Raw genomic sequence first — 25,979 nt, 5'->3', positions numbered from 1 at the left:
ATACTTTCTCTTATAGTTGAAATGAATAGCTGAGAGAATCTCATATCATAGTTAAGTGTTATTCACAGATTCAGGGTCTCCTCATTTAGAAGAAATAAATTATAATATTCTTCCTCATGGAATTGTTGTAAGTGGTGAATAAGTTACTATACTCAAATCACTTAGATTAGTGTCCAGCACATATTAGTTGTTGCTATTTTTATTATTGCTATTAATAGTATTGAGTATTGTTATTTGGTTCTACTTCACAGATCATGTCTATTGGACTGATGGGGAAAGTTTGTTCATTTTTGGTGAAGGTAGGGGAAGAGGAAAAGATGCAGAGAATTTAGCCCTTAGAGTGCTCCCTGTCTGAACTTAGGGATCTCAGCCTCTGACCTAGTGTTTACCAAAAAAGACAGCCATGTTATTTTGGCTTACTTTCTCATTTACTATTGATCAAAAACTAGAAATAGAAATCTTGCAGAGGTCATCTTTATTTTTTCATCTACTGCTCTCTTTACCAATTTAGGCTTTCATTACATTGGGATGCTGCATTTTAACAGTAAATTATTTGGTGCCTTTAGCTTCTTGAGGAAATGGAATTTCCCCAAGAATTTCTAAACCAGGGGACACTTTACAAATATAACTCAGTGAAATAGCCATCATAGCAAGCTTTCAGTGAAACAAAATATGGAGAATTGGCCAGGCACGGTGGCTCACACCTATAATCCAAGCACTTTAGGAGGTCGAGGCGGGTGGATCACCTGAAGTCAGGAGTTCAAGACCAGCCTGGCCAACATGGCGAAACTCTGTCTCTACTAAAAGTACAAAGATTAGCTGGGCATGGTGGCAGGCACCTGTAATCCCAGCTACTCATGAGGCTGAGGCAGGAGAACAGCTTGAACCCAGGAAGCGGAGGTTGCAGTGAGCCGAGATCATGCCACTGCACTCCAGCCTGGGCGACAAGAGCAAGACGCTGTTTCAAAAAAAAAAAAAAAAAAAAAAAAGAATTTACCTAACTTTATCGTTGAAAAAATATCCTAAATTTTGTGTTTTGTTGTTCTATGGAAAGGAAAACCACTGCTAATTTTTCCAGTATGTTAAAAGAAACAATCAACAGAGAGAACTTGAGAAAAGAAGTTTCCAGAAGCAGATCACCCCAGGAAGTGCCTTTGTATTCGGATGTATTGCTTCTCCAGCCCTCCCCAGCACCTTTTCCATTTACATTCAGTCATTCTCTTTGCCTTTCTGCTGCCATTGATAACGTCCTGAAAAGGAACAGCAGAAATAACCAGGGTGGTCATAAGCTGAGAGAAGGTTGCTTAGCAGGGCTTTACCTTTTAGGCAATGCAGAACCAGTTGACACTGAAGATCAAAGTCAAGGACTTTGCCTCAGAAAAATACACACAAAATCTTGTGCACAATTTCAGGAAGCAGTGGACCCCCTAAAGCCCATTTTGGGGCAGTAGCTGTCCCCGTGGCTTGTGAGAGCTGACAGTATCCTTGGCTTTCTTCCTTGTCAAGCTCTCTGTTGGCAGCTAAGGAAGATGAAAGGGATTTAAATGCAGTGCTTGAGGATGGATCCAGTCCAGAGCTTGCTAAAAGCCAACTCTCTTTCGTGTTTTTTGGACTCCTCATTTTCTCCACTCATTAAATACTTGAATGGCCAGATCTGAGCACATATCACTTCCACAGCTTTTTTCGGACCAGGCAGAGGAAAAGGGAGGTGAGAAGGAAGCGTGAGGCTGTCACCTCCTCACAGTGCCATTTGTTACAAAGCAGAGAAGCCACATGTGTTTGTAAGCAATTCTCTTTTTTTTTTTTTTTTTTTTGAGATGGAGTCTCACTCTGTCCCCCAAGCTGGAGTGCAGTGGTGCAATCTCGGCTCACTGCAACCTCCGCCTCCCTGGTTCAAGTGGTTCTTCTGCCTCAGCCTTCCGAGTAGCTGGGACTACAGGTGTCTACCACCACACCTGGCTAATTTGAGTATTTTTAATAGAGACGGGGTTTCACCATATTGGCCAGGCTGGTCTCGAACTCCTGACCTCATGATCTGCCCGCCTCGGCCTCCCAAAGTGCTGGGATTACAGGCGTGAGCCACCTCGCCCGGCCATTGTAAGCAATCCTCAAGGTGGATAGACATTTCTTTGTGAGATATTAACCCACTCTGGTTTTACAAAAGGATTTCCCCCTTATAGAACATTCCCTTCGTGTGAAGAAACCTCATGCAGATTTTAATGCAAATTTTGTAGGGGAAAACCGCTTTGAGGAAAAATTGGATTAAAAAAAGAGAAAAAAACAATGAAAGGGGGTAGAGGAAATAAGGATGAGGTGGGAAATGCTTGCGGTTTATGTGATTTGATTCGACTTTTGTTTTCCCCCTCCACTCTGTATTTTCCATGAAGAATTTTGCATGTAGGTGAAAATGACTTAAGACTTATTTTGTGTTTTCATTTGGGGCTTGTTGATAGCTTCTCTTGATTCCCTTTCATCATCTTTTTTTTTAAAAAAACCAACCAACCACATATCTTATATGTAGATATCCAGAGCTCCCACTTTCTATGACTGAGTAAGCTGCATCAGGGCAGGATCCACACAGGTTCCTGCCCCTCTAGAAACTGACGTTCTTGTAACCTAGTTTGGTTCCAAGAACCAAAAGCAGGTGAGAAAATTATTCGCTGAATACCAGTGAGCTGTAATCCTAACACAGATACTCATAACTTTGTTGGCTTAAAAAAATTACTTAACTGACTGGGTGCAGTGGCTCACGCCCGTAATTCCAGCACTCTGGGAGGCTGAGGTGGGTGGATCACCTGAGGTCAGGAGTTCAAGACCAGCCTGGCCAACATGGTGAAACCCCGTCTGCACTAAAAATACAAAAATTAGCTGGGCGTGGTGGCAGGTGCCTGTAACCCCAACTACTCGGGAGGCTGAGGCATGAGAATCGCTTGAACCCAGGAGGTGGAGGTTGCAGTGAGCCGAGATCACACCATTGTACGCCAGCCTGGGTGACAAGAGCGAAACTCCAGTCTCAATAGATAAATAAATAAATAAATTACTTAACCTCCTATAACCTTGGCATCTTCTATTTTTAGAGGTAAGAGATTTGTGAGGTATTTTGTGGGTGGAAGACATTGGAGCCTTCAAATTATATTAAGGAGGTAAATAAACTCTTATTTTGTTAAAGATTATCCCTGTGACCAGTGTAACTGTATCATTTTCAAAATGACTAGGTTATTTGGGATTCGATGGGATAGTAATATTCATAGCTAACAGAGCTAAGTCCTGTTCTAGATATTATCTCATTTATTCCTCCCAACTTTCCTGTGAGGTAGATATTATTATTGTCTCCCTTTTGTAAGTGAGTAAAATAGATGTGCAAAGAGGTTCAGAAACTTGCCCGAGGTCTCCCGGTCTCTTAGCAGCAGCAGAACTGGGAATGGAAACCCAGGTGTTCTGGCTGCAGAGGCGCTGCTCTCAGCATTGTTCTCTGCAGCCTTCTTCAGAGCTGCAGTGTCTTCACCTTGAAAGGAGAACATTGTGTCTGGTAGACACACTTATCTGAGATTTTTTTTTTCTTTCCCTTTTTAGGTATCTGAGAGCAAGCAGCAATAGAAATTTCCTGCTTACCATGAGACCATTTTTAAAAAGGGCCATTTTGGTCCTAAGTTATGTAAGTATATATATATATATACTTTTGAAATATCTGATAAGGAGTGTTTTCACTGTATCTCAGCTCAGAGATGTAATTCAGATTATTTAATAGTCAGCAATAGACTCTAACATCATGATACTGGGATCAAACAGTTGACATGCCATAATGTTACAAAGCGTCCAAAGGTATATATGAAAGCATTCCAGGGATATGTGGATTTGATGATGTAGATAATGTGAACTGCAGTATTCTATGAGTCCTTTTCAAGATGCTGCAACTGAGTTGTCTCAAGAGGAGGCAGTGCAATCCTGGCTGTATCAGTTGTCTATTGCCATGTAACAAACCGCCCCGAGCTTTAGTGGCTTAAATATAATAACCCTATGTTGGCCCTATCTGCTTTAGTTTGGGCAGTATTCAGCTTTTCGGGTCTTCTGATCATCATGATTTGGGGCTGAGGTTACTCAATCAAGTTTATTCAGCTATCATCTGAGCCAGGTCATCTTGGTTCTCCTCTACGTGATATCTCATCCCCAAGGGCCTCTCCCTGTGGGTTCTTTTTCCAGAGGGGTAGTCAAGACTTCCTTGTCACATGGCAGCTGGTTTCTAAAAGAATAAACTAAAAGTTGCTGCACCTCCCAAACATTAGGTCCAGAAGTGACACAAGGTACCTTCTACATGTTCTGCTGGTCAATACAAGCCAGCCACAAGACTAACTCAGATTTAAGGGGAGGGGCGACTGACTTCATTCCCTGTTAGAGGAACAGAATGCACATGCAAAAAGGGTGGAGATTATTGGTGGCAATCTCACTGAATCTTCTTATTCTCTGAAGGTGCTTGTCATTTTGTACTTCCGTCTGTGGATAATGGGAGGATCTATGCCCCTCTTTTCAGAGCAGGATAATCCAGCTTCATTTTCGCCTTACATTCTTACAAGGTTAGTATAAGTACTTTTTTTAAAATCTGGTATTTATTAGATAATTTTGAGTAATCTTAAATTACAGGCTGACTTTGCATATTGAGGATTGTGGTCTATCCTTCATGTGGGGAGAAAAGAAACTATACATTTGAAATTGTTTTCAATAAATAAAACTGTTTTGTCAGTATTACTGCTGTTGTTTCCTTTGGTGTGTATTTGTTTATTCAACAAATATTTAACTGGATACTGTCTTAGTTTATTTTTGGATGCTATAAAAAACTACCTGAGACTAGGTAATTTATAAAGAAAAGCATTTATTTGGCCCACTATTCTGATGGCTGGAAAGTTAAGATTAGACATCTGGTGAGGGCTCAGGCTGCTTCCATTCATGACGGAAGATGATGGTGAGCTGACCGTGTGCAGCGATGACACAGAGAGAGAGGAAGCAAGAGAGAGAGCAGAGGTGCCAACTGGCTTTTTAGCACCTTAGTTTTGTGGGAACTAATAGAGCAAGAAGTTACCTCCAAGGAAGGGGATTAATCTAATCTAAGGGTTCTGCCCTCCTCACCCAAGCACCTCCCACTAGGCCTCCACACTACCACACTGGAGATTACATTTCGATATGAGATTTGGTGGGGACAAATAATCCGTATCTAAACCATAGCAGTCACTTATCAATAATAACTATCTATTGATTGATACATATGTTGAATGTTACAGAACAATGTGCAGAGAAGTGTACAGAGGTTGACTGGATATCATAACCATTTGTAAGATAAAATAAGTGGGGTGGTTGGAAGTGACAAATAGAAATGAACAATAGTTTTTGCTAAGATACAGCTAATCACTCCATTTGTCCTTAAGAGTTCTGAGGGGTTTGGATCGGGAAGTAATGCTGATCAGTGGCTCTGATTCACTGAATAGGATTTAAGCCCTTAACTATTTTATTTGCTGTTATGTACAGTTGAGGCTTTCAGATGTAATTATATTTGACAGTTTTAATACCTTCCTTCAGAATATATTGTTGCTATAATGTTTTAAGAATTGCGATGCCTTTCTTTCGGCTGGAACCACCATCTTCTAATAATTTGCTGTGATGAGGAACACAAAGAAAAAGAGGAGAGGCATCCCATAGATATTCCCTAGGCCTTTTAGAAAACATGGAGTTGTTCTTTTGGCCACATACATGCAGATCTATAAGAAAGGTGATATTGTTGACATCAAGGGAATGGGTCCTGTTCAAAAAGGAAGGCCCCACAAATGTTTCCATGGCAAAACTGGAAGAGTCTACAATGTTACCCAGCTGCTGTTGGCATTGTTATAAACAAACAAGTTCAGGGCAAGATTCCTGCCAAGAGATTTAATGTGCGTATTAAGCACTCTAAGAGCTGAGATAGCTTCCTGAAATGCATGAAAGAAAATGATCAGAAGAAGAAGGAAGGCAGAGAAGCACACTTTGTGAACGAGTGGAATGGAGCCTGCCCTGCTGGAACCTGTCCCCTATGAATTTGTGTCATAATAGACATCAAAAAATAAATAAAAGACCTGGGGACTGTAAAAAATTCAAAATATAAAAAATTAAGATGCACTCTTCTAAAATGTTCATAGTTTTACATATCTTTAATGTTATCTAATATCATTTTAATGATAGTAACCTTAACTTTGTTTTGTATTTGTGGAGAAATGATAAATTTTAAATATTGATCTATGGGGCATTTATATTTTAATTTATTTGTATCTCTTAGAGACAACAGATTGTTAGATTTCGTTTTTTGTTTTTGTTCTTGTTTTTGTTTTTTTGAGATGGAGTCTCACTCTGTCTCCTAGTCTGGAGTGGAGTGGCGTGATCTTGGCTCACTGCAACCTCTGCCTCCCTGGTTCAAGTGATTCTCTTGCCTCAGAGTAGCAAGTAGCTGGGACTACAGGCACATGCCACCATGCCTGGCTAATTTTTGTATTTTTAGCAGAGAGGGGTTTTCGTCATGTTGGCCAGGCTGTCCTCGAACTTCTGACCTCAGTTGACCCACCTGCCTCAGCCTCCCAAAGTGCTGGGATTACAGGTGTGAACTACCATGCCCAGCCTAGATTTTGTTTTTATGTTTGCCAGTGATCTTTCCTTTATATCATCAATTAACTTCTATGTTGGAATTAATAAATTTCTACTACTTTCTTTGCCTTGTATGCTTTTTAAAATTATTTCCAGTATTTTCTTCTTTTTCTTTATTTTCTTTATTTCCCATTTTAAAAGGCTATCTTCCAATATGATTATCACATTTTTATAATAAAAACTATGTCACGCTTGTTTTCATTACTTCCAACATGTATTTGTATTAAACAAATCTTGAATATGCTCTCAGAAATAATGTGATATCCAACTTCTGGTGTTGGCTTACTCCTTCTCAGTAGTGTAGAACCTTTATAAATTGTTGTTTATATCTTATGTTTTAAAAATTCTTGTTTAATATATCCTTTAATTAAGCTTGACGTCTCTAGCCCAGCTTTTTGTTAATGTTGCAATCTACTCACCATTTTTAGGTATCTCTCCCTGGCCTTCAAAATCTCCAGGGCTGCTCGTCCAGATATTTTTAGCTGTGCCAGCTCACTAATATACTGTCTTGTGTTCTGTAGCTCCTTAAATAACTACCTTTGTCTATAAGAGAAAAACCAATTTTGCCATATATTCTTGCATAGTGGCTACATTTCCTTTAGCTTTGGGTTGGTTTCATTCCAAGACTTCTTGTCTCCTGAATTTGAGCATTCATACTTATCTTTGTAGTTAGACATAGCCTGTTCCCTGAGCTTACCAGTCTCCAAACACTAAGATGTACAGTTAAAAAGAGACAGATGGAGGAGAACGAGAACATACTGCTGTCAACTCACCAAGCAATTATTTTATTCCTATCTCATGTCGTAAGTAAATAAGTGCTTGTCCCAAGGTCCTTGGTGTTAGGAAAAGGTAGCCATTGATATCTGACTCACAGCTCTCCTAGCTGTAACATCTTAGGGGCCAGGGGCATTAGCTGGTGGGGTTTTTTATCCCTGCTGGTAGGAAAGAAAACAATTCTTTGGTGGAACCTGTGGCAAAATTAGTACCTTGAGCCATTTGCTAGATTCTGCCTTTCACTTCCAAGGCATATATATACTTTTCAAAGGGATCTGCTACATATTTTGTCCAGGACTTTCTGTCTGTGAATCAATCCATGCAAGCGACTCAGGCAGTTCAATTAATAAAAAGTGATGGAATAGAATATCCTAATACCCGTATCTTTATATTCTTCCTTTCTTTTCTTTTGAAAAACATCTTTCTGTTCTTGTGTTTCAAATACAAAATATCAGCCTGGCCAACATGGTGAAAACCCGTCTCTATTAAAAATACAAAAATTAACCAGGCATGGTGGCAGGTGCCTGTAATCCCAGCTACTTGGGAGGCTGAAGCAGGAGAATTGCTTGAACGGGGAGGCAGAGGTTGCAGTGAGCTGAGATTGTACCACTCCAGCCTGGGCAACAGAGCGAGACTCTATCTTTAAAAAAAAAAAAAAAATGTATATGTGTGTGTGTGTGTGTGTGTGTGTGTGTGTGTGTGTATGTATATAACCAGGGAAATTTCACTGACATTTGTTATGAATGGCTTTACTCATTCATCTGAGATGGCCACATTAGAATTGACTCTTTTGAGCACCTAGAAAATGGTCTCTAATTCTTTTCCCAAGTAAAGTTCCTACTCAGCTTGCATAGTTCTTTGTCCTGTCGTAGGCTGGTGATTCTTAAAATGGACTGTCTTGGTCTGCTTCCTAGTTGCATTGGCTTTTCTTTCCTTCTTAGCAGCTGTGCAGTTTAGCTGTGATTTGGCTGGGTGTCTGCAGTCTGTTGTGAGTAACCAGGTGCTTGTCATGTGGTTTTGACAGTCTGGCTCCTTGATGTTTCATCTCTTTTACTGAATTTAGGAACTTCGCACATCTTTCAGTAGCATTTTTGCTTCTGTCTTGCAAGTATTGTTTCTTATTTTAAAGTAGGTATAATAAGTTATTATCAGGTGAGAGTTTTCAGTTTAGCTTTTCTTTTTCCATTTAGTAGCTGTTAGGGTTATTAATTACATGCAATTTTTAAGAATCCTAATAACTTTTAAGAGTAGCTTGGTCAAGCCTTCTTTGTTTCAAACGATTTTACTTGTGAGATTCACTCTTTTACATTATCTATTTCTGTGTGTTTAACTCAGAGGGAATACCCTGTCATTTTCTGCTTACACTGAGCTTCAAAATCATTGTGGTATGCTTATGAAATACCTTTGTTAAGCAAAATTTTTAAGACATGGGAACAAAGCAAACAAAGATTATGTGACATTCACGGTAATGTAGAACATTATGTGACAAACTGAGAGGAATGCAACATTGGTAGGCTTATTATTTGCTGCTTACTGTATTTTACAACTTTGTCATCTTAGAATTTAATGTACAGAACACTGATAGGTGTGATTATTTCTTTCCTCTCTAGTGGAAAAAATAAAACTTAAAATATTAGTTTTATTGCTTTGCATCACATTGGAAAAAAGATTGTTACTGATTTGCCAGTCTCATTCCCCTACATTGTTTCATGAAGACTGGAAAAAATCCCAATTTTTAAAATTCAACTTGTATATGTGTATATATTTATTTTATAATAGACCACCAGCCACTGGTCTACTTTCTGTCTCTGTAGATTTACCTATTCTGAACATGTATGTAGGAATGGAATCATATGGCCGGGCACGGTGGCTGATGCCTGTAATCCCAGCACTTTGGGAGGCTGAGGAGGGCGGATCATGAGGTCAGGAGATAGAGACCATCCTGGCCAACGTGGAGAAAACCCGTCTCTACTAAAAATACAAAAATTAGCCGGGTGTGGTGGCTCATGCCTGTAATCCCAGCTACTCAGGAGGCTGAGGCAGGAGAATTGCTTGACCCTGGGAGGCAGAAGTTACAGTGAGCCGAGATCATGCCACTGCACTCTAGCCTGGTGACAGAGCAACACTCCATCAAAATAAAATACAATAAAATAAAATAAATAGAATCATATAATAGGTGGAAGTTTGTGACTGGCTTCTTTCATTTAGCAGGTTATCAAGGTTCATCCATGTTGTAGCATATGTCAATACTTGACTCCTTTTTATTCCCCAATAGCATTCCATTATATGGCTATACCATACATCTCATTTTTTTTCATAAAAATGGACATTTGGGTTGTTTCGTCTTTTTGGCTATTACAAATAATGGTGCTATATACAAGTTTTTGTGTAGATGTATGTTTTCATTTCTCTTGAGTGCGTACCTAGGAGTGGAATTGCTGGATTATAAATGTTAACTTTATGTTTCACTTTTTGAGGAACTGACAGATTATTTACCAAAGCAACTGCACCATTTTGCATTCCTATCAGCAATACGTGAGGATTCCAGAATCTCTATATTTTCACCAACATTTGTCTTTTTGACAATGTGTTTTATTATAGCCATACCAATGGGTAGGGAATGGTATGTCACTGTGGTTTTGATTTATTTATATTTAGCTGGTGGCTAATGATGTTGAGCATCTCCTCATGTACATACTGACTCTTGCTGTCTTCTTTGGAGAAAAGTTGATGGAGATCCTTTATTCACTTTTTAATTGGGTTGTTTGTCTTTTTATTTCCAAGTTGTAACATTTTTCTTAATATATTCAAGATACAAGTCCCTTATCTGATCTATAATTCATAAACACATTTTCTTTCTTTCTGTATATTGTCATTTCACTTACTTGATGATGTCCTTTGAAGCATGAAAATTTTTTATTTTGATGAAGTCCAATTTATTTTTGTTGTTTCTAAGATATATATCTTCTATATCTAAGAAGGCTTTGCCTAACGTGAATTCTTTTCTGAACTCTCTTGGTCAAGTATCTTTTTCCCACGTTTATGAGTTACACAAACCTTTAGTTTGTGCTGTGTATGAAGATTATGTTTTTAATACTTAAAAAATTGTACTTTGATGCAGTTGATTTGGAATTTGGAAACAATTTGGAAGCCATTTAGAATTTGACTTTTTATTCTTGACCATTGGGTATATCAAGATGTAAGGTAGATTCCTTACAGAGTTGGATCATCATTATTCCAATGATGGAATATTCAGGATACACTGGTGACAAGGCCGTTAATCTTTTGCCTTTCCTTTTTAACCCAGACATTCAGATGTATTAGCTGTCAGTCAGTTCTTTGTGACTGACCAGTAACTTTTCCAACCTGTAATTAATTGAGATTGTGTGGATCCATTTAGTGGCATGAAGTTGAATTGTAAATGCTTCTACTTTCCACTTGAGAAGAACCATATAATTAGAAACTAAAGAACAAAGGAGATGTTGTATCTTTATCACACAACTTTCTCTTGATAAGCAAGTTCCCCAAGGCCCAATTGTTCATTTAGTTGTCCATAACACACAACCTGTCAGTCATGATTGGTGATGACTACTTCCTTTCTTTCATTCCTCTCATCCAAGCAGTCCCCTCTTCCTGTGACTGTTCTTCTTAATCGCCAAAATTCATGCAGTTATCTCCATCCCCACTGCCACCATCTTCCTGAAGGCCCTCATGGTCTCTGGCCTGTGTTCCTGAAATAGTCTCTATCCTCACAGTTTACTCTCCTCACGTCCTCCATGTCATTTTCAAATGATATTTCTAGCTGGATTAATATTTAGAAGGTCAGTGGTTTCCTACACCCATTAGGATCCATGAAGAGTAAGGGATCTGGCCATTGCCTTTTTTTTTTTTTTTTTTTTTTTGAAGCAGAGTTTCACTCTGTCACCCAGGCTGGAGTGCAGTGGTGAGATCTTGGCTCACTGCAACCTCTGCCTTCTGGGTTAAGCAATTCTCCTGTCTCAGCCTCCCGAGTAGCTGGGATTACACGTGTATACCACCATGCCCAACTAATTTTTGTATTTTTAGTAGAAATGGGGTTTCACCATGTTGGCCAGGCTGGTCTTGAACTCCTGACTTCAGGTCATCTGCCCTCCTCGGCCTCCCAAAATGCTGGGATTACAGGTATGAACCACTGCACCCAGTGAAGATATATTTTTGTTCTATCTCATTACACTTTATTGTTATAGACTATTCCCCAAATTTTCTGTCCCATTTAAATGTGAATTTCTTAGGGGCAGAAACCATATCTTATCTTTCTTTGTGTCTTTGGCAGGTTTTACAGTGCTGAGCACAGGACAGAGCCATGATAATTGTTTACTGTTTGATGGATGAATGCATGATTGACTCTGCTGTCATAGGCCTGCTGCTTCTATGAACATCAGACTACCTTTACCTTTTTGTTTCTGAAGGCCACTTTGCCCTACCACCTCTGGATATATCCTTGTTTTGCTTTTTGTCATTAAGACATTTTCAGCTGCATGTGCTTTTATGCACCCTGGTATGGAGACGGTAACTCTGCTCTGTCATGAGAATGACCCGCACAGTGCAGTGATAGGCTTAAAATGCATGCAACTATGGAACCCCAATATCATCTTGGGCCTTCCTCTTTGAGATTTAAAGAAAACTGGCTTAAATTCTTTCCCACTTGCTTGAATGTTCATTGCCCTCCTCCGGATTTATGTGCTTCCCTAGAACCTTATATTCTCATGGGACATCTCCCATTCCATTTTCCCTTTCCTGCTACAACTACCTGATGGCCCTTACAATTATCTTATGATCTTACGAGGCTTTGGCTCAGAGCCTGATTCAAAATAAATCCTTAGAACATTGTTGAATAAATGACTGGTGACCTTGGTTATAGTTAGCATCCTTAGAAAAGATTAAGCCTTGTGGAGCCACCCTTCTGAGAAGGTTGTAACACACCTGGTATTCCACTCTGGGCACCAGAAAGTTGACTGTAATTATTATTGCACACTGTCCCACCTCATTCCCCATGCATGCCTTGTCCAATTTTCTGTCTTCAAAATCATCTGCAAGGGCCTACTTGTAACTTTATAAAAACAGTGAAATGCTTCCTGGAGAATGATGGAATTTGTATTGTGAAATATCTGGCTAACTTGCACAATTACATATATGACAAAATAAAAATACAATACAGTGTGGTTCTGATATTTATTTCCATTTGTTCTCTAGAAAGGTGGTGAGGGCGTAAGCCAGGGGTGACCACGGGAACTCTCTTTTCCTGGACCCACCTGTCCCCAGTCCTGTTTTGTCAGCTTGGTTCTCTTACTTACCTCCTCTGTCCTTTGGTTTCTCATAGCTTGAAATCTGAATGACTGTATTTATGTTAATCACAAAGAATGGCCTATCATCTTCTTTGTAGTTGTTCTAACTTTAGATTTTATTAAATTGCTCTTTTTTTAACAACTAAGAAAATTTTGCCCTCATAGATCTAAATCCCTCTATCTGTCCTATTCCACATGGAATTTCTATAAGAACAAGAGTCAGAAGTTTTCACAAGAGGTAAAAGAGGGTAAGTAGGCATAGAATTCACACAGTAAAACTGATGGATGAAAATGACAAATCAGGATGGTAGTTGGGAATTTTGACAATGGAGGGGGCTACAGCCAAGGGGAGAGAGGTGGGTTTGGAGTAGGAATCTAGAACCAAAAAGATAAAACCAAGGACAAGTGAATGTGGGCAGAGGTGGAGGATGGATGGGCCTGAAGACAGGTGACTGTCTAGATCCGTGCGGTCCACCAGAGGAGCTGCGGGCCCCATATGGCTACCTAGCACTTCAAATGCTAGTTTCAATGGACATGTGCTAAAGTGTAAAGGCACACCACACTTCACAGACTTAGTAAGAAAAAAATGTAAAATATCCCATTAATACTTTTTACGTTGATTATCTATTGAAATGATAATATTTTGGATATATTCATTGAAACAAAATATATTTCTGAAACTAATTCTTTATGTTTCATTTTATTCTTTTTAATGTAGCTAATAGAAAAATTGAAAATTATATATGCTTTCATTCTCTGTGGGATGGCACTGGCCTAGAACCAGCACTGTGCTCCTTGCTTGACCCCATGCCAGAGGAGCTAGAAGGATGAGTGGCTGGTGAGGCATGAGTGGCATATGCTGTAGATGCAGCACTCTCTGCAGCCTCTGTCTGCCTCTGGTTTGAGTGGCCTCTTCTAATCTACCATGTTGTGTTTTGCTCAGCTGATTCTGAGTGGTGGAAAGATTTTATTGCACTACGCCTTAGAATTGTGCCAATTTAGAATTTGATTCTCATCTGGAAAAAAAAAGAAAAAAAGAAAATATTCTTCAAGACCCAAGACCATAGGTGCTTGTGATATTTCTTGTAAATTACCACTCAAAGTTGTGCTGTGAATAGAGCCATGAGGGGCCTTAAGAATTTATCTCAGCTAAGTAGTCAAACCTGAATGTGCCTCAAAAACACTAGGGAATCATGTTAAAGTATAAGTCCTGAAGTCCAGATGCCCAGAGGTTCTGCTTCCATGTTTTTCATAGACTTGCATTTGAAAAGTGATAGAACAGATTTTATGTATAACCTGTCCTGTCCGAAAAGTGTCATTTGCTTCCAGATTTGCTCTTCTGTTTCTATAAGTATCTTCAGAAATGTGATCCTTTGACCTCCACTCTTGTACATCTGGGATTAAGGATAAAAACAAAAGCCAAAGTTAAGTATGGCTTCTGCATAGGGCTGGAGCCTGCAGGAGAAATATCATTTCCACTACCACAGCCATGCTTTGCTGCCTAGTAATTGGTTTTGTCTTACCAGTTTGAAGGAGATAGAACATAAAGCAGCCTATACTTGATGGAAGAAGTATTGCCTTTATCACATTGAAAATGGTTGTCTTTCAAATCCAGAAGGGAGATAACATAGAATTTTCAGTGAAAGGATATAAAGGCTCTCTCTCAGCATCATATTTTTGCATGAGATTTGGTCCTGGATAAACAACTAGAATAGATTTGCTTAAGTGGTAGGTCTGTTTTTGCTGTTAAGAAATACAGGCAAAGGTTTGTATTACTTCGTAGGAAAAGATGAAGATAGGAAATAACAAGATGAAACTAGCACGCAATATCTTCCATGTTCTAAAGAAGCTTCTTTCTCATCTTTCCATTTTGGTTGCTGGTTTCAAAGAGACACGAAACCTTAGATCTTGATTGTTACAGCCTAGGACTCTGTGTCTTCCTTGTAGTTGCATCTCTTATAGCCCTGAACATGGGGCTATCTCATAATAACCTCAGAACATTGAATTACAATGTTTCTTTTGTAAAATAATATATTGTGTGTTTAAAGAGAGCTGTGCAAAATGAACTGCTCTGTTCTTGACTGAGCATCTAACAAAGCCTTCGAAACATGTCTATAGGGGCTCTTAAAACATGTTTTTTGGGGCTGGGCATGGTGGCTTATGCCTGTAATCCTAGCACTTTGGGAGGCTGAAGCGGGTGGATTGCCTGAGGTCAGGAGTTTGAGACCAGCATAACAAATATGGTGAAACCCGTCTCTACTAAAAATACAAAAATTAGCCCGGCATGGTGGTATGCGCCTGTAGTCCCAGCTACTCAGGAGGCTGGGGCAGAATTGCTTGAACCCGGGAGGCGGAAGTTGCAGTGAGCCGAGATTGCGCCACTGCACTCCAGCCTGGGTGACAGAGCGACACTCTGTCTCAAAAAGAAACATGTGTTTTTGAAATGAAGCTGAAGGTGTTCTGTATTTTAGAGCTGTGATGGCCAGGCCTGAGTGAATATAAGAATCAATCAACGAAACAGGTTTAATATAAAGATTCTCTGATTCATCTCACAGAAATTCTGATTGGGTAGGTCACAAGATTGGATGACAGAATCTTTGTATCAAACAGCAGCCTACGTGACTTGGGGGAGTCACCTGTTTTGAGAACCCTGGGCAAAAACTGTGTCCTCTGTAGCTGAAGAGTTCTCTGTCTGGGATACTGCCCCCATTATGTCTTTCTATTGTAATATGTTCATAGAAAAATAGCTTCTTGGGAATGAAAGAGGTTATGAAGGTCAATGAGCATAGCTTTCTAAACCAGAATGAAACTATGTGGTCATAATTTATTTAATTCGTCACAAGAAAAGGGAGAGAAGAGGGAGTCACGTGAGGGAGCTTGTGGCGGTAGAAATTCTACCTGGGGACTAGGGGTGGGTTGCTGAAAAATGCAGATCAGGATCACTTACTGACATATTATTTGTTGAAGAAAACTGTCTCATCCTTTAAATCTACATATTGTATTTCCATTACAATCTTCAATCCCAGAGAAGCTGATGAAAGTTAAAGAGACACTTCTTATATTTTCTGCTAACATTGAAACATAAAGGCCAATATTGCTTTTCACACTGAAAAAAATGCCAAGCCTGAGTTTTTATTTAAGGATTCTATTTCTTGATGCTCTAACAAACATTTTCAGCAGTGCAATCAGTTTGATATGTCGTTAGAGAAGATTATATATGGATTTTTAGTTTACATCAGTCCTGCTAGGACTACGTGAAAGCTCCAGTTCTTCTGGGCTTCACTGATGAAGGAGTGAGTCAGGGTCTCAGGCGGGTGCTTCTCCATGAGACACCAGTATTTCACCCACCATATTTCCTTTCACCTCTCCACATTAATAAAGAAATGCTAATGGGAGACCATTTGATGCCATGGCCAATTGTATTTGGAGCCAGAAAACTATGTCATGTGTGTGCAAACTCTGCTATATGCTTGCAGTGGGAATTGCATAAATTACAGCCTCTTTAAGGCAATTTTCTTTGCTGCAAGAATGAGTGTAATGCCCACTTCATAGAGATTTTGCTGTCAAATAATCCTTATACACAAATGCTTTGTAAACTAGGAAATGTCATACATGCTAGTGGTATTTTTAATATTGTATGCGTTTCATTAATAGACCAACAGGATTCTTGTATAGAGACCTGGAAACCTGAGCCTGATGCATTGTCAGTAATCAGTTCATGCCTCCTCAATGAATGTTGAACCTGTGCTTAATGAGAGAAAGTATATTGGTTTGAAATAAACATGTTAAATCCTTTATGGAGAGAAAGATACCTTAGGCAAAAAAATGAACCCAGTATTTATTTTGCAGAAACTGTATTTGCTTTTTTGTAGATATGTGGGTAAGAAGTTGCTAATATTCTCAGACATTGAAATCCATTTTCTCTACTCTGAGGAAGCTCTCTATTAATAAGATTACTATATTAATGGCACATGTAAAAGGTCAGAAAGACTTAATGACATTTCAGATTCACTTTATAATTTATCCATGGTAACAAAAGTTCTCATTTTAACTACATTCATTGTAGTTTAATGCAAAATAAGAAAAAATAAGCCTGGCATAGCTTTAGGAGGATATTTCAGTGTGAAGGGAGTGCCTGTAACACTGGGTGCTGAAGAGGGCTACAAAAAGGCAGAAACTTCCATCTGTGCCTCTCAGCTACATGCCTGGACAACTGCAAGCCTAGCAGATATATTTTATGGGGTTGTAGAAAAGTATATGGTTGCCCCAGGCTGAAATAAAACTATAAACTCAAGTATTTCCAGATTCTAAGGCAGCATTTTATTATCAGTCTGATTTCTTAAGACCCATAGAATCCATTTATTTTAAGACCTGGGTGCTAGGGAAATAATTATAGACAGACATAGTCACTGCTCCTGAGGAGCTTCTGTTTTAGTGGGGAGGACGGGCACATTCATGGACAGTTACAGGGCAGTGTGCCAAGCCCCAGTGTGATGGGACACCTTCCTGTCCCGGGGAGGGATGATATTGAAGGCTTGTCACAGTGAATGGTGTCTGCTCTGGGACCTGAAGCATCCAGAGGAGTTGGAGTTGATTGGACCTGTAAGAGCTGATTCCAGAAGATGAGGTAAGCTAGTCAGGTGCTGCTGTCAGAAATGTGAAACTTGAGGGTGAGGCAACTGGTGTGAAGATGACAGAAAAGGAGATACTGGGGACGGAACTGCTAACTACGCTCAACCTCCATTATGAACAAGCACAAGAAGCCCCTGAGCAGAGAGTGGAGGTGGAGAAATGCTAAGAGAAGCAGAGCAGCCAGGAGAAAGGCATGTAGCCTTCATGGAAGAGTGCTGCCTTTCTTTCTTGCAGTTGCTTAGTTTTGGTTCCCTAAGAATCTTAGTTCTACTGAGTTTTCTGTCTTTGAATTCTTCTGGGATTTTTTTTTTTTTAATTTCCATAAGTTATCGGGGTACAGGTGGTATTTGGTTACATGAGTAAGTTCTTCAGTGTTGATTTGTGAGATTTTGGTGCACCCATTATCTGAGCAGTATACACTGCACCATATTTGTAGTCTTCTATCCCTCGCCCCGCTCACACTCTTCCCCCAAGTCCCCAAAGTCTGTTGTGTCATTTTTATGCCTTTGCATCCTCACAGCTTAGCTCCCACATATCAGGGAGAACATATGATGTTTGCTTTTCCATTCCTGAGTTGCTTCACTTAGTCTCCAGTCTCATCCAAGTCACTGCAAATGCTGTTAATTCATTCCTTTTTATGGCTGTATAGTATTCCATCATATGTATATACATTTTTTTCTTTTTTCTTTTTCCTTATCCACTTGTTGATTGATGGACATTTGGTTGGATTGGTGCCACGACTTTGCTGTTGTGAATTGTGCTGCTATAAACATGCGTGTGCAAGTATCTTTTTTGAACAATGACTTATTTTCTTCTGGGTAGATACCCAGTAGTGGGATTGCTGGGTCAAATGGTAGTTCTACTTTTAGTTCTTTAAGGAATCTCCACACTATTTTCCATAGTGGCTGTACTAGTTTACATTCTCACTAGCAGTGTAGAAGTGCTCCCTGTTCACTGCATCCACACCAACATCTACTGTATTTAGATTTTTTGATTATGGCCATTCTTGCGGGAATGAGGTGGTATCGCATTGTGGTGTTGATTTGCATTTCCCTGATCATGAGTGATGTGGAGCATTTTTTCACATGTTTGTTGGCCATTTGTATATCTTCTTTTGAGAATTGTCTATTGATGTCCTTAACCCACTTTTTGATGGGATTTTTTTTTCTTACTGAATTAAGGATTGGTTTTAAGATTTAAAGCTCCTTTTAGCAGTTCTTGTAGTGATGGCTTGGTAATTGCAAATTCTCTCAGCATTTGTTTGTCTGAAAAAGACTATTTTTCCTTCATATGTGATGCTTAGTTTTGCTGGATACAATATTCTTCGCTGATAATTGTTTTGTTTGAGGAGGCTGAAGATAGGGCCCCAACCCCTTCTAGCTCTTAGGGTTTCTGCCAGTAATCTGATAGGTTTTTCCTTGCAGGTTACCTGGTGCTTCTGTCTCACAGCTCCTAAGATTATTTCTTTCGCCTTAACTTTGGATAACCTGATGACAATGTGCCTAGGCAAAGATCTTTTTGCGATGAATTTCCCAGTGTTCTTTGTGCTTCTTGTGTTTGGATGTCTAGATCTCTAGCAAGGACATGGAAGTTTTCCTGTATTGCTCCCCCAAATACGTTTTCTAAGTTTTTAGAATCCTCTTCTTCCTCAGGAACACTGATTATTCTTAGGTTTGGTCATTTAACATAATCCCAGACTCCTTGGAGGCTTTGTTCATATTTTCTTATACCTTTTTCTTTGTCTTTGTTGGATTGGGTTAATTCAAAGACCTTGTCTTCAAGCTCTGAATTTCTTCTTCTACTTGTTCAATTCTATTGCTGAGAACTTCCAGAGCATTTCACATTTCTAAACGTGTGTCCAAAGTTTCCTGAAGTTTTGGTTGTTTTTTATTTAAGCTATCTGTTTCCTTGAATATTTCTCCCTTCACTTCTTGTATCATATTTTGGATTTCCTTGCACTGGGCTTCACCTTTTTCTAGTCCTTCCCTGATTAGCTTAATAACTAACCTCCTGAATTCTCTTCCAGGAAAATAAGGGATTTCTTCTTGGTTTGGATCCATTGCTGGTGAACTAGTGTGATCTTTTTTGGGGGGATGTTGAAGAGCCTTGTTTTGTCATATTATCAGGGTTGGTTTTCTGGTTCCTTTCTCATTTGGGTAGGCTCCATCAGAGGGAAAATCTAGGACTGAAGGCTGTTGTTCAGATTCTTTTGTCCCACGGTGTGTTCCCTTGATGTAGTACTCTCCCCGTTTTCCTATGGATGTGGCTTCCTGTGAGCCAAACTGCAGTGATTATTGTCTCTCTTCTGAATCTAGCCACCCAGTGAATCTACCAGGCTCTGGGCTGATACCAGGGGTTGTCTACACAGAGTCCTGTGATATGAACCATCTGTGGGTCTCTCAACCATGGATACCAGTGTCTGTTCTGGTGGAGGTGACTGGGGTGTACAATGGACTCCATGAGGGTTCTTAGCTTTGGTGGTTTAATGCTCTATTTTTGTGCTGGTTGGCCTCCTGCCAGGTGGTGGCACTTCCCAGAGAGCATCATCTGTGGTAGTATAGGGAGGGACCAACAGTGGGTAGGACCCTAGAACTCCCAAGAGTCTATGCCCTTTGTCTTTTGCTACCAGGATGGGTAGGGAAGGACCATCAGGTGGGGGCGGGGCTAGGTGTGTCTAAGCTCAGACTCTCCCTGAGTGGGTCTTGCTGAGGCTGCTGTGGGGGCTGGGGGTGAGATTCCCGGGTCTTTGGAGTTATGTACCTAGGAGGATTATGGCAGCCTTTGCTGAGTCATGCAGGCTGTCAGGGAAGTTGGGGAAAGCTGGCAGTTACAGGCCTCCCACACAGACCGAAGGCGGGTCTCTCTCCCACCGTGCTCCCCTTAACAACCCTCAGACCGTTTCCAGGTGGAGAGTGATACAAGGCTATCTGCCTCCCAGCTGTGTAAGAAGAGGGCTTGGTTCTTCCCCAGCCTGTGGAGTCTGTACATCAGATTTGCACCCTCCCCCGAGTTCTGGCAAAGAGGCTTCTCACCCCATTCAAATTGTTACAGATTTCAGCTAGAGATTTCCTTCTCTCTGTGTAGTTTTACCTCCTGCTTCTCTCCCATTGGATCCCTGTGGTGCCAGACAGGAATGGCCTGCCAGGGGACCCCGCGAACTCCCAGGGCCCTTCTGTTGCTTCCTCTACCCCAGTATTTCTCTTGGCTGTCCAAATTGACTCAGCTCCGGGTAAGTCAGAAACTTCTCCCATAAACAGACCTTCAGCTTCTCCTGTTGGGGGGATGTGTTTGGGAGAGGAAGGTCTCCCTTTCCCACTTCCACTATTGGGGCACTCACAGTTTTGTGAGGGGTCTCCCGGGTCCTAAAGGAGCCGTCCTCTTTGTTTAGAGGGTCTGTGGGTCCTCTTGGGATTGCTGATTTGTTCTTGCAATCAATCTGGAGCTAAAATTCACAATGTGAGCCCCTCTCGCTGCTCTGTCCACAGCCGCATCTAGTCCTGCCTCCTGTCTGCCATGATCTCGCCATACATCTCTTCTGGGAATTTTCAAAATAGTCTCTACCTTTAATTGAGCTGGATTAATTGGACCATTCATCCTTATAAGCCAGAAGAACTTCAGCAGAACACAATGAGAAGCTGGTCAGAGTTGCTTGGTTCTGTTTTCTTCTTTCGTTGGGTGTTTGGAAATAGTCTCACTATCTCTATGGGTCCCAGGTGCTAAAGCAGCAAGTATTCAGTACTACTTATGGGTCTCGGCCCTGGAATGCCCCATGGGGGCCACAGCACTCATCTGGCACCTTCTACTTTGCTTGCTTTTACACGATCCTTTCCACTGGGGATTATCTGTGGCTTTCTAGTGCCAGCCTTGTTTCCTGGAGCTCAGGTCCTGCTTCCAATCATATATCCTTGTCTATAGATGGTTTTTCTTGATTTCCTTTTCTTTTGTGTCTTCTGTGCTTGTTCCACATTACCATTATGAGGTTCCTCCATGTTGTTGCATTCATTCTCATTGCTGAATTGATTTCCATCACATGGATATTCCATAATGTATGTATGCATTTTATCGTAGATGGATATGTGAGTTGTATCCAATTTGGCGCTATTAAGAAAGGTCCTGCTATGAACAATCTTCTAAATGTTTTTTGGTAAACACATGTGTCCAGTGCTGTTTGGGTGGAATTACTTAGGAGTGGAATTGCTAGTTCACGAAATATGCATTTATTTTGCTTTCATGAAACTGCCTACGGTTCTGCAAAGTGGTTTAATCAATTTACAGTAGTGTTTCAAAGTTCTAGTTGCTCCACATCCTCACTGATACTTGACATGATTTTTTTTATTTTAGACTTTCTACTGGCAGTAATTTTTATCATTTTTATATTATACAATTTCTAATCCTGCACTCATAACTGTACTTTTAAAATGACATGTTTATTTACAATTTGAAGCTATTACTCTTGGGTGGCCCTGCCTGGGCTATCTCCCATCTCTCCACATACTTAATTAAATTCTGTGGAGATTCTAGGATGTCTTCCCTTCATCTTCCATTTCTCATTAATCTATCATTTCTTAGAACTCCATCGCAGTTTGATATTTATATTACACTGTTGTCAACCATGTAACATGTGTGTGTTCTCACCAACAATGCAGTGAAAATGCTCTTGTGGAAGGCAAAGGCTAGATCGTACTACCCCTTAGCACCTAGAAGGGCACACAGAATAATTACTCAATGTTTAATGAATTCAAGTGAAGTTTCCCTGTGCGTTGAGGAGGGTAGTGCAGGAAGTAGCTTTCTTTGGATAGTTCTGGAGAAGGTTATGGGCAGGGGAAGAAGATGCTAAAGACAGTAATTACCAGGTAATGCCTGTGTAGGCCTGTCATGGCTAGGGCACAGTGAGGCGGAGACCCTTTGAAACATCAATAGTAATTCAGGAGTTATGAGGATGAAAACAGGCAAGAGTCTGGGAGGGAGCAGGACAGATCACAAAAACCTAGTGGTGAAATGGGAGGAGTTCCCTTATCCCCCTCAAGGGTGTGTGATAGGGGGAGTGGCTCGCTTCTTAGGTGCCCCGCTGCTCAAACCCTTAGCAGAAGCATGCAGACCAGCAGGTCATGGGGAGCATTTTTGGCACCAACCCCATGGCAGCATCTAGGGTTGAGTGCATACAGCTGCTGAAGCCCTGGTGGGTATGTGTTACCGTGTGCTCTTTCAGCTTTGCCGTCTGCAGGCGGCTTGTGTTAATCAGCTCAATTAGACTCTCTGCCTTATCACCAGGACAGAGGGCTTTCTGTATCCTGGGTTCTTGCCCTAGTGTATCAGAAAAATCAGATCACATGTGGACTTGGAGGATGGGTTGAAAGATTTTATTGAGTGGTAGAAGTAGCTTTCAGTGAGATGGATGGGGATCCAGAAGGGAGATGGAGTGGGAAGGTGGTCTTCCCCTAGAGTCTGGCCGATCGTTCCCAGCTGAATTGCATGTCATCCCGCCATCGATGTCCTGCCAGTGTTGGTGTGCTCTTCTGCTCCTCTTGATGTCCAGCCATTTGTATCTGTGCTCGCTAGGGTCTCGGGGTTTTATGAGCACAAGATAGGGATCATGGTGGGCCAGAGTGGTTTTGGAAAATGCAACATTTTGGCACAAAAACAGGAGTGCCTGTTCTCACTTAGGTCCATGAGCACAAGCCTGAGGGTGGAGCCCTAGCCAGAGACCCTGCCCTTCTCTACCCAGCACTTCCCTGCCCGCCTCCCGTGTCAGCAGTATCAGTAGAGTCTGAGCTGGGTGGGGTGCTCCTCACCAGTGGTATATTGACAGTTGGCAAATGCCCTTCCTAAGAGGAGGTGAGTGGGTACAGTGGACTCAATGTCCTGTATTTATAAAATGATAAAAGATTTTGTAGGCGAAAGTAAAAGAAAGATCCTGTGAGCAATAACTTTTTTATGTAAAGCAAGCAAGAACTGTATGTTTCTGCTTGCAGTACCTGATTTTTTCATATGTACCTATCATAGACACCTTTCTAGGGCAAAGAAATATGTTAGGCTCATGTTATTTCTTAGCCAGATAGGTTTTTGCTGAGGCAAAGAACAGAATTTATGTATATGCTTGCACTTAAAATGCTTTGATTTTTTTCTCGATAAAAATGAAGATTTAGATGTGAAGAGCCACACAGTTTTGTTAGGTGCAATTTGATGAATGCCATTTTCCCCACACTCTCAGCTTCAGCTTGCCTTTCCCTTTCATGTTTTTCGGCCACAAAACCTCTTTACTCTTTTCTGGCTTATCAATGAAAATGCATGACTAAATTGTTTAAGCTGAATTCCTGGCTTTCTGTGCTGTATATTCCATTTTGTTGGCAAGATATTCTTGTGACTTTCCTTCTGTTCACAGAATTTGTGGTAGAAAATTGGTAAATTCATTTTGGTTTTGCACTTGCTTTAAAAAAGATAACGCAGCAGGGCAGAGATATTTGACAGATTATTTTGCTTCTGAAATTATAGCAGAAATAAGATGATTTGCTTCAATGTAATTCATAGTGAAAGAATTAAAAAGAAATACTGTAGCCATTGGACAGCTAGCTGAACTATCCCCTCCGCCCCCTACCTCCAGTGTAATTAGCTTTTGGAGTGATTCCAAATGGCTTCTTTGTTTGCGGTTGTTGTTCTTTTGTGGGGTTTTTTTTTTTTTTTTTTTCTCATTTTGTTTTGTTTCATTTTGAAACAGGATCTTGCTCTGTTGCTCCAGGCTGCAATTCAGTGGCACAATCACTGCTCACTCCAGCCTTGACCTCCCTGGCTAAAGTGATCCATCCTCTCATCTCAGCCTCTGGAGTAGCTGGGACTACAGGTGTGTGCCACCACACCCAGCTAAGTTTTCTTTAAAAAAATTTTTTATAGAGATGAGGCCTTGGTGTGTTGCCTAGGCTTATCTCAAACTCTGGGGCTCAAGCAGTCCTCCCAGCTAGGGCTCCCAAGGTGCTGAGATTACAGGCATGAGGTACCATGCCCAGCTCACTGCACCCTCCGCCTCCCAGGTTCAAGTGATTCTCCTGCCTCTTCCTCCCAAATAGCTGGGAATACAGGTGCGCACCACCACACCCACCTAATTTTTGTATTTTTAGTAGAGAAGGGGTTTCACCATGTTGGCCAGGATGGTCTTGATCTCTTGACCTCGTGATCCACCCACCTCGGCCTCCCAAAGTGCTGGGATTACAGATGTGAACCACTGTGAAAGCATTTTTCTTTTGGTAATATGTAAATAACTGTGTCGAGATTATAACTTAAACAAATTTTTGTTATATTCGTTTTTTGTCAATACAGTATTGCACATCTAGAAGACATAAAGAATTGAGGTCAACTTACAGAGCAAGGCCAAAACATAAACTCAAAATTAAATAATACATTCTGCATAGCAGTTCCGGATGTTCCATAGTCAAGCCATAGGTGGAAATAAGATAAGAAAGTGTTACTATTGCAATTCTATTGCCTTTTGCCCTAGTTAAAAAGTAGAGAAAGTGGCATAAAGTACCCCACATGCATGCCATCTTCCAGTCTCAATAATGATAACTCCTGTCATCTTGTTTCATCCATATCCCACCTACTTACTTTCCCTTCCTCTTAGTCAATTATTTTAAAGCAAATCCCAGACACCATTTTATTTCATTTGTGTGTATGTTAGTATATATTTCTAAAAGGCAAGCACTCTTAAAAAAAATTACCACAATACTATTATCACACTTAACAGTGATTGTCCCTAGCCAATTCTCTCTCTATCCAATCAGTATTTCAGTTTATTCTGATTGTGTCCTAAGTGATTATTTTAATAGAGGTTTGTTTGGATTAGCATCTAAACAAAATCTGCACTTTGCTTGATGTGTCTCTGAAGTTTCTTTTAATTTGCAGATGTCCTCTCCCTCCTTCTCTTCCCATAATTACAATGTACTTGTTTAAGAATCTGGGCCCTTTGTTTCCCACAGTCTGGATTTTGCACACTGCATCCCTGTGGTGTGATGCGGCATGTTCTGTTGTTTCCTGTCTTTGCTATAAACTGATCATTAGATTTAGGACTTGATTAGTTCAGGTTTGATTCTGTTTTTTCTTTTGACTTCGTAAGCATGGTGTGTATTTCCATAAGGAGGACATCAGACTGTTCATTTCCCTTTCAGTGATGTTAAAGTTGATTAGTCAGTTCTAGGCACCCGAATTAGCCTGATTTAACTATTATAAGTAAAGGACCTCATTGGCTTTTCACCTAATAAGTTAAGCAGTCATTGATGATCATTGCCATTGATGATCATGCCTAGATCTATTATTTCCTCAAAAAGGGGATAATAGTTTTAAAGTCATGTTAAGAGCTGGGATGTGACTGAGAGGCAGAGCTACCCAACTTTTTCTTCTAAGTTTGATGGTTCACTACTTACCTGAAAAGCTAAGTCATAGAGAACCTTTAGTGGCCTGAAAGGTAGATGGCATCAGCCTGAAAGCTCTATGAAAAAAGAAGCCCAAAATGATTCAATCACTTTTCTGTGGAGATGGCATTCTCAGGCAGCAATTTCGCAGGTCCGAGCCTAAAAGATAAACAGTGTTTTTTTTTTTTTG

At 40.5% G+C, this 25,979-nt stretch overlaps 1 protein-coding gene across 3 annotated transcripts in view; it reads left to right on the top strand.

Moving 5' to 3' along the window:
* The window catches only part of TMTC1 (transmembrane O-mannosyltransferase targeting cadherins 1), a 289,708-nt gene that overhangs the window by 120,687 nt on the left and 143,042 nt on the right, over positions 1-25,979 (top strand). For 2 of the 3 annotated variants that reach the window (XM_030938685.1, XM_030938683.1), the window contains 2 exons: positions 3,574-3,655; positions 4,468-4,571. The exons of the other annotated variant lie outside the window; for it this stretch is intronic. In XM_030938685.1, the coding sequence (XP_030794545.1) occupies positions 3,574-3,655; positions 4,468-4,571 (186 nt within the window). The remainder of the gene's footprint in view (positions 1-3,573; positions 3,656-4,467; positions 4,572-25,979) is intronic. 3 annotated transcript variants of the gene reach the window in all.

Source organism: Rhinopithecus roxellana, chromosome 10 (assembly GCF_007565055.1).
Source record: "Rhinopithecus roxellana isolate Shanxi Qingling chromosome 10, ASM756505v1, whole genome shotgun sequence".
NCBI lineage: Eukaryota > Metazoa > Chordata > Mammalia > Primates > Cercopithecidae > Rhinopithecus > Rhinopithecus roxellana.
Note: the sequence above shows the minus strand (reverse complement) of the source record. Positions and strands in the feature narration are given on the sequence as shown.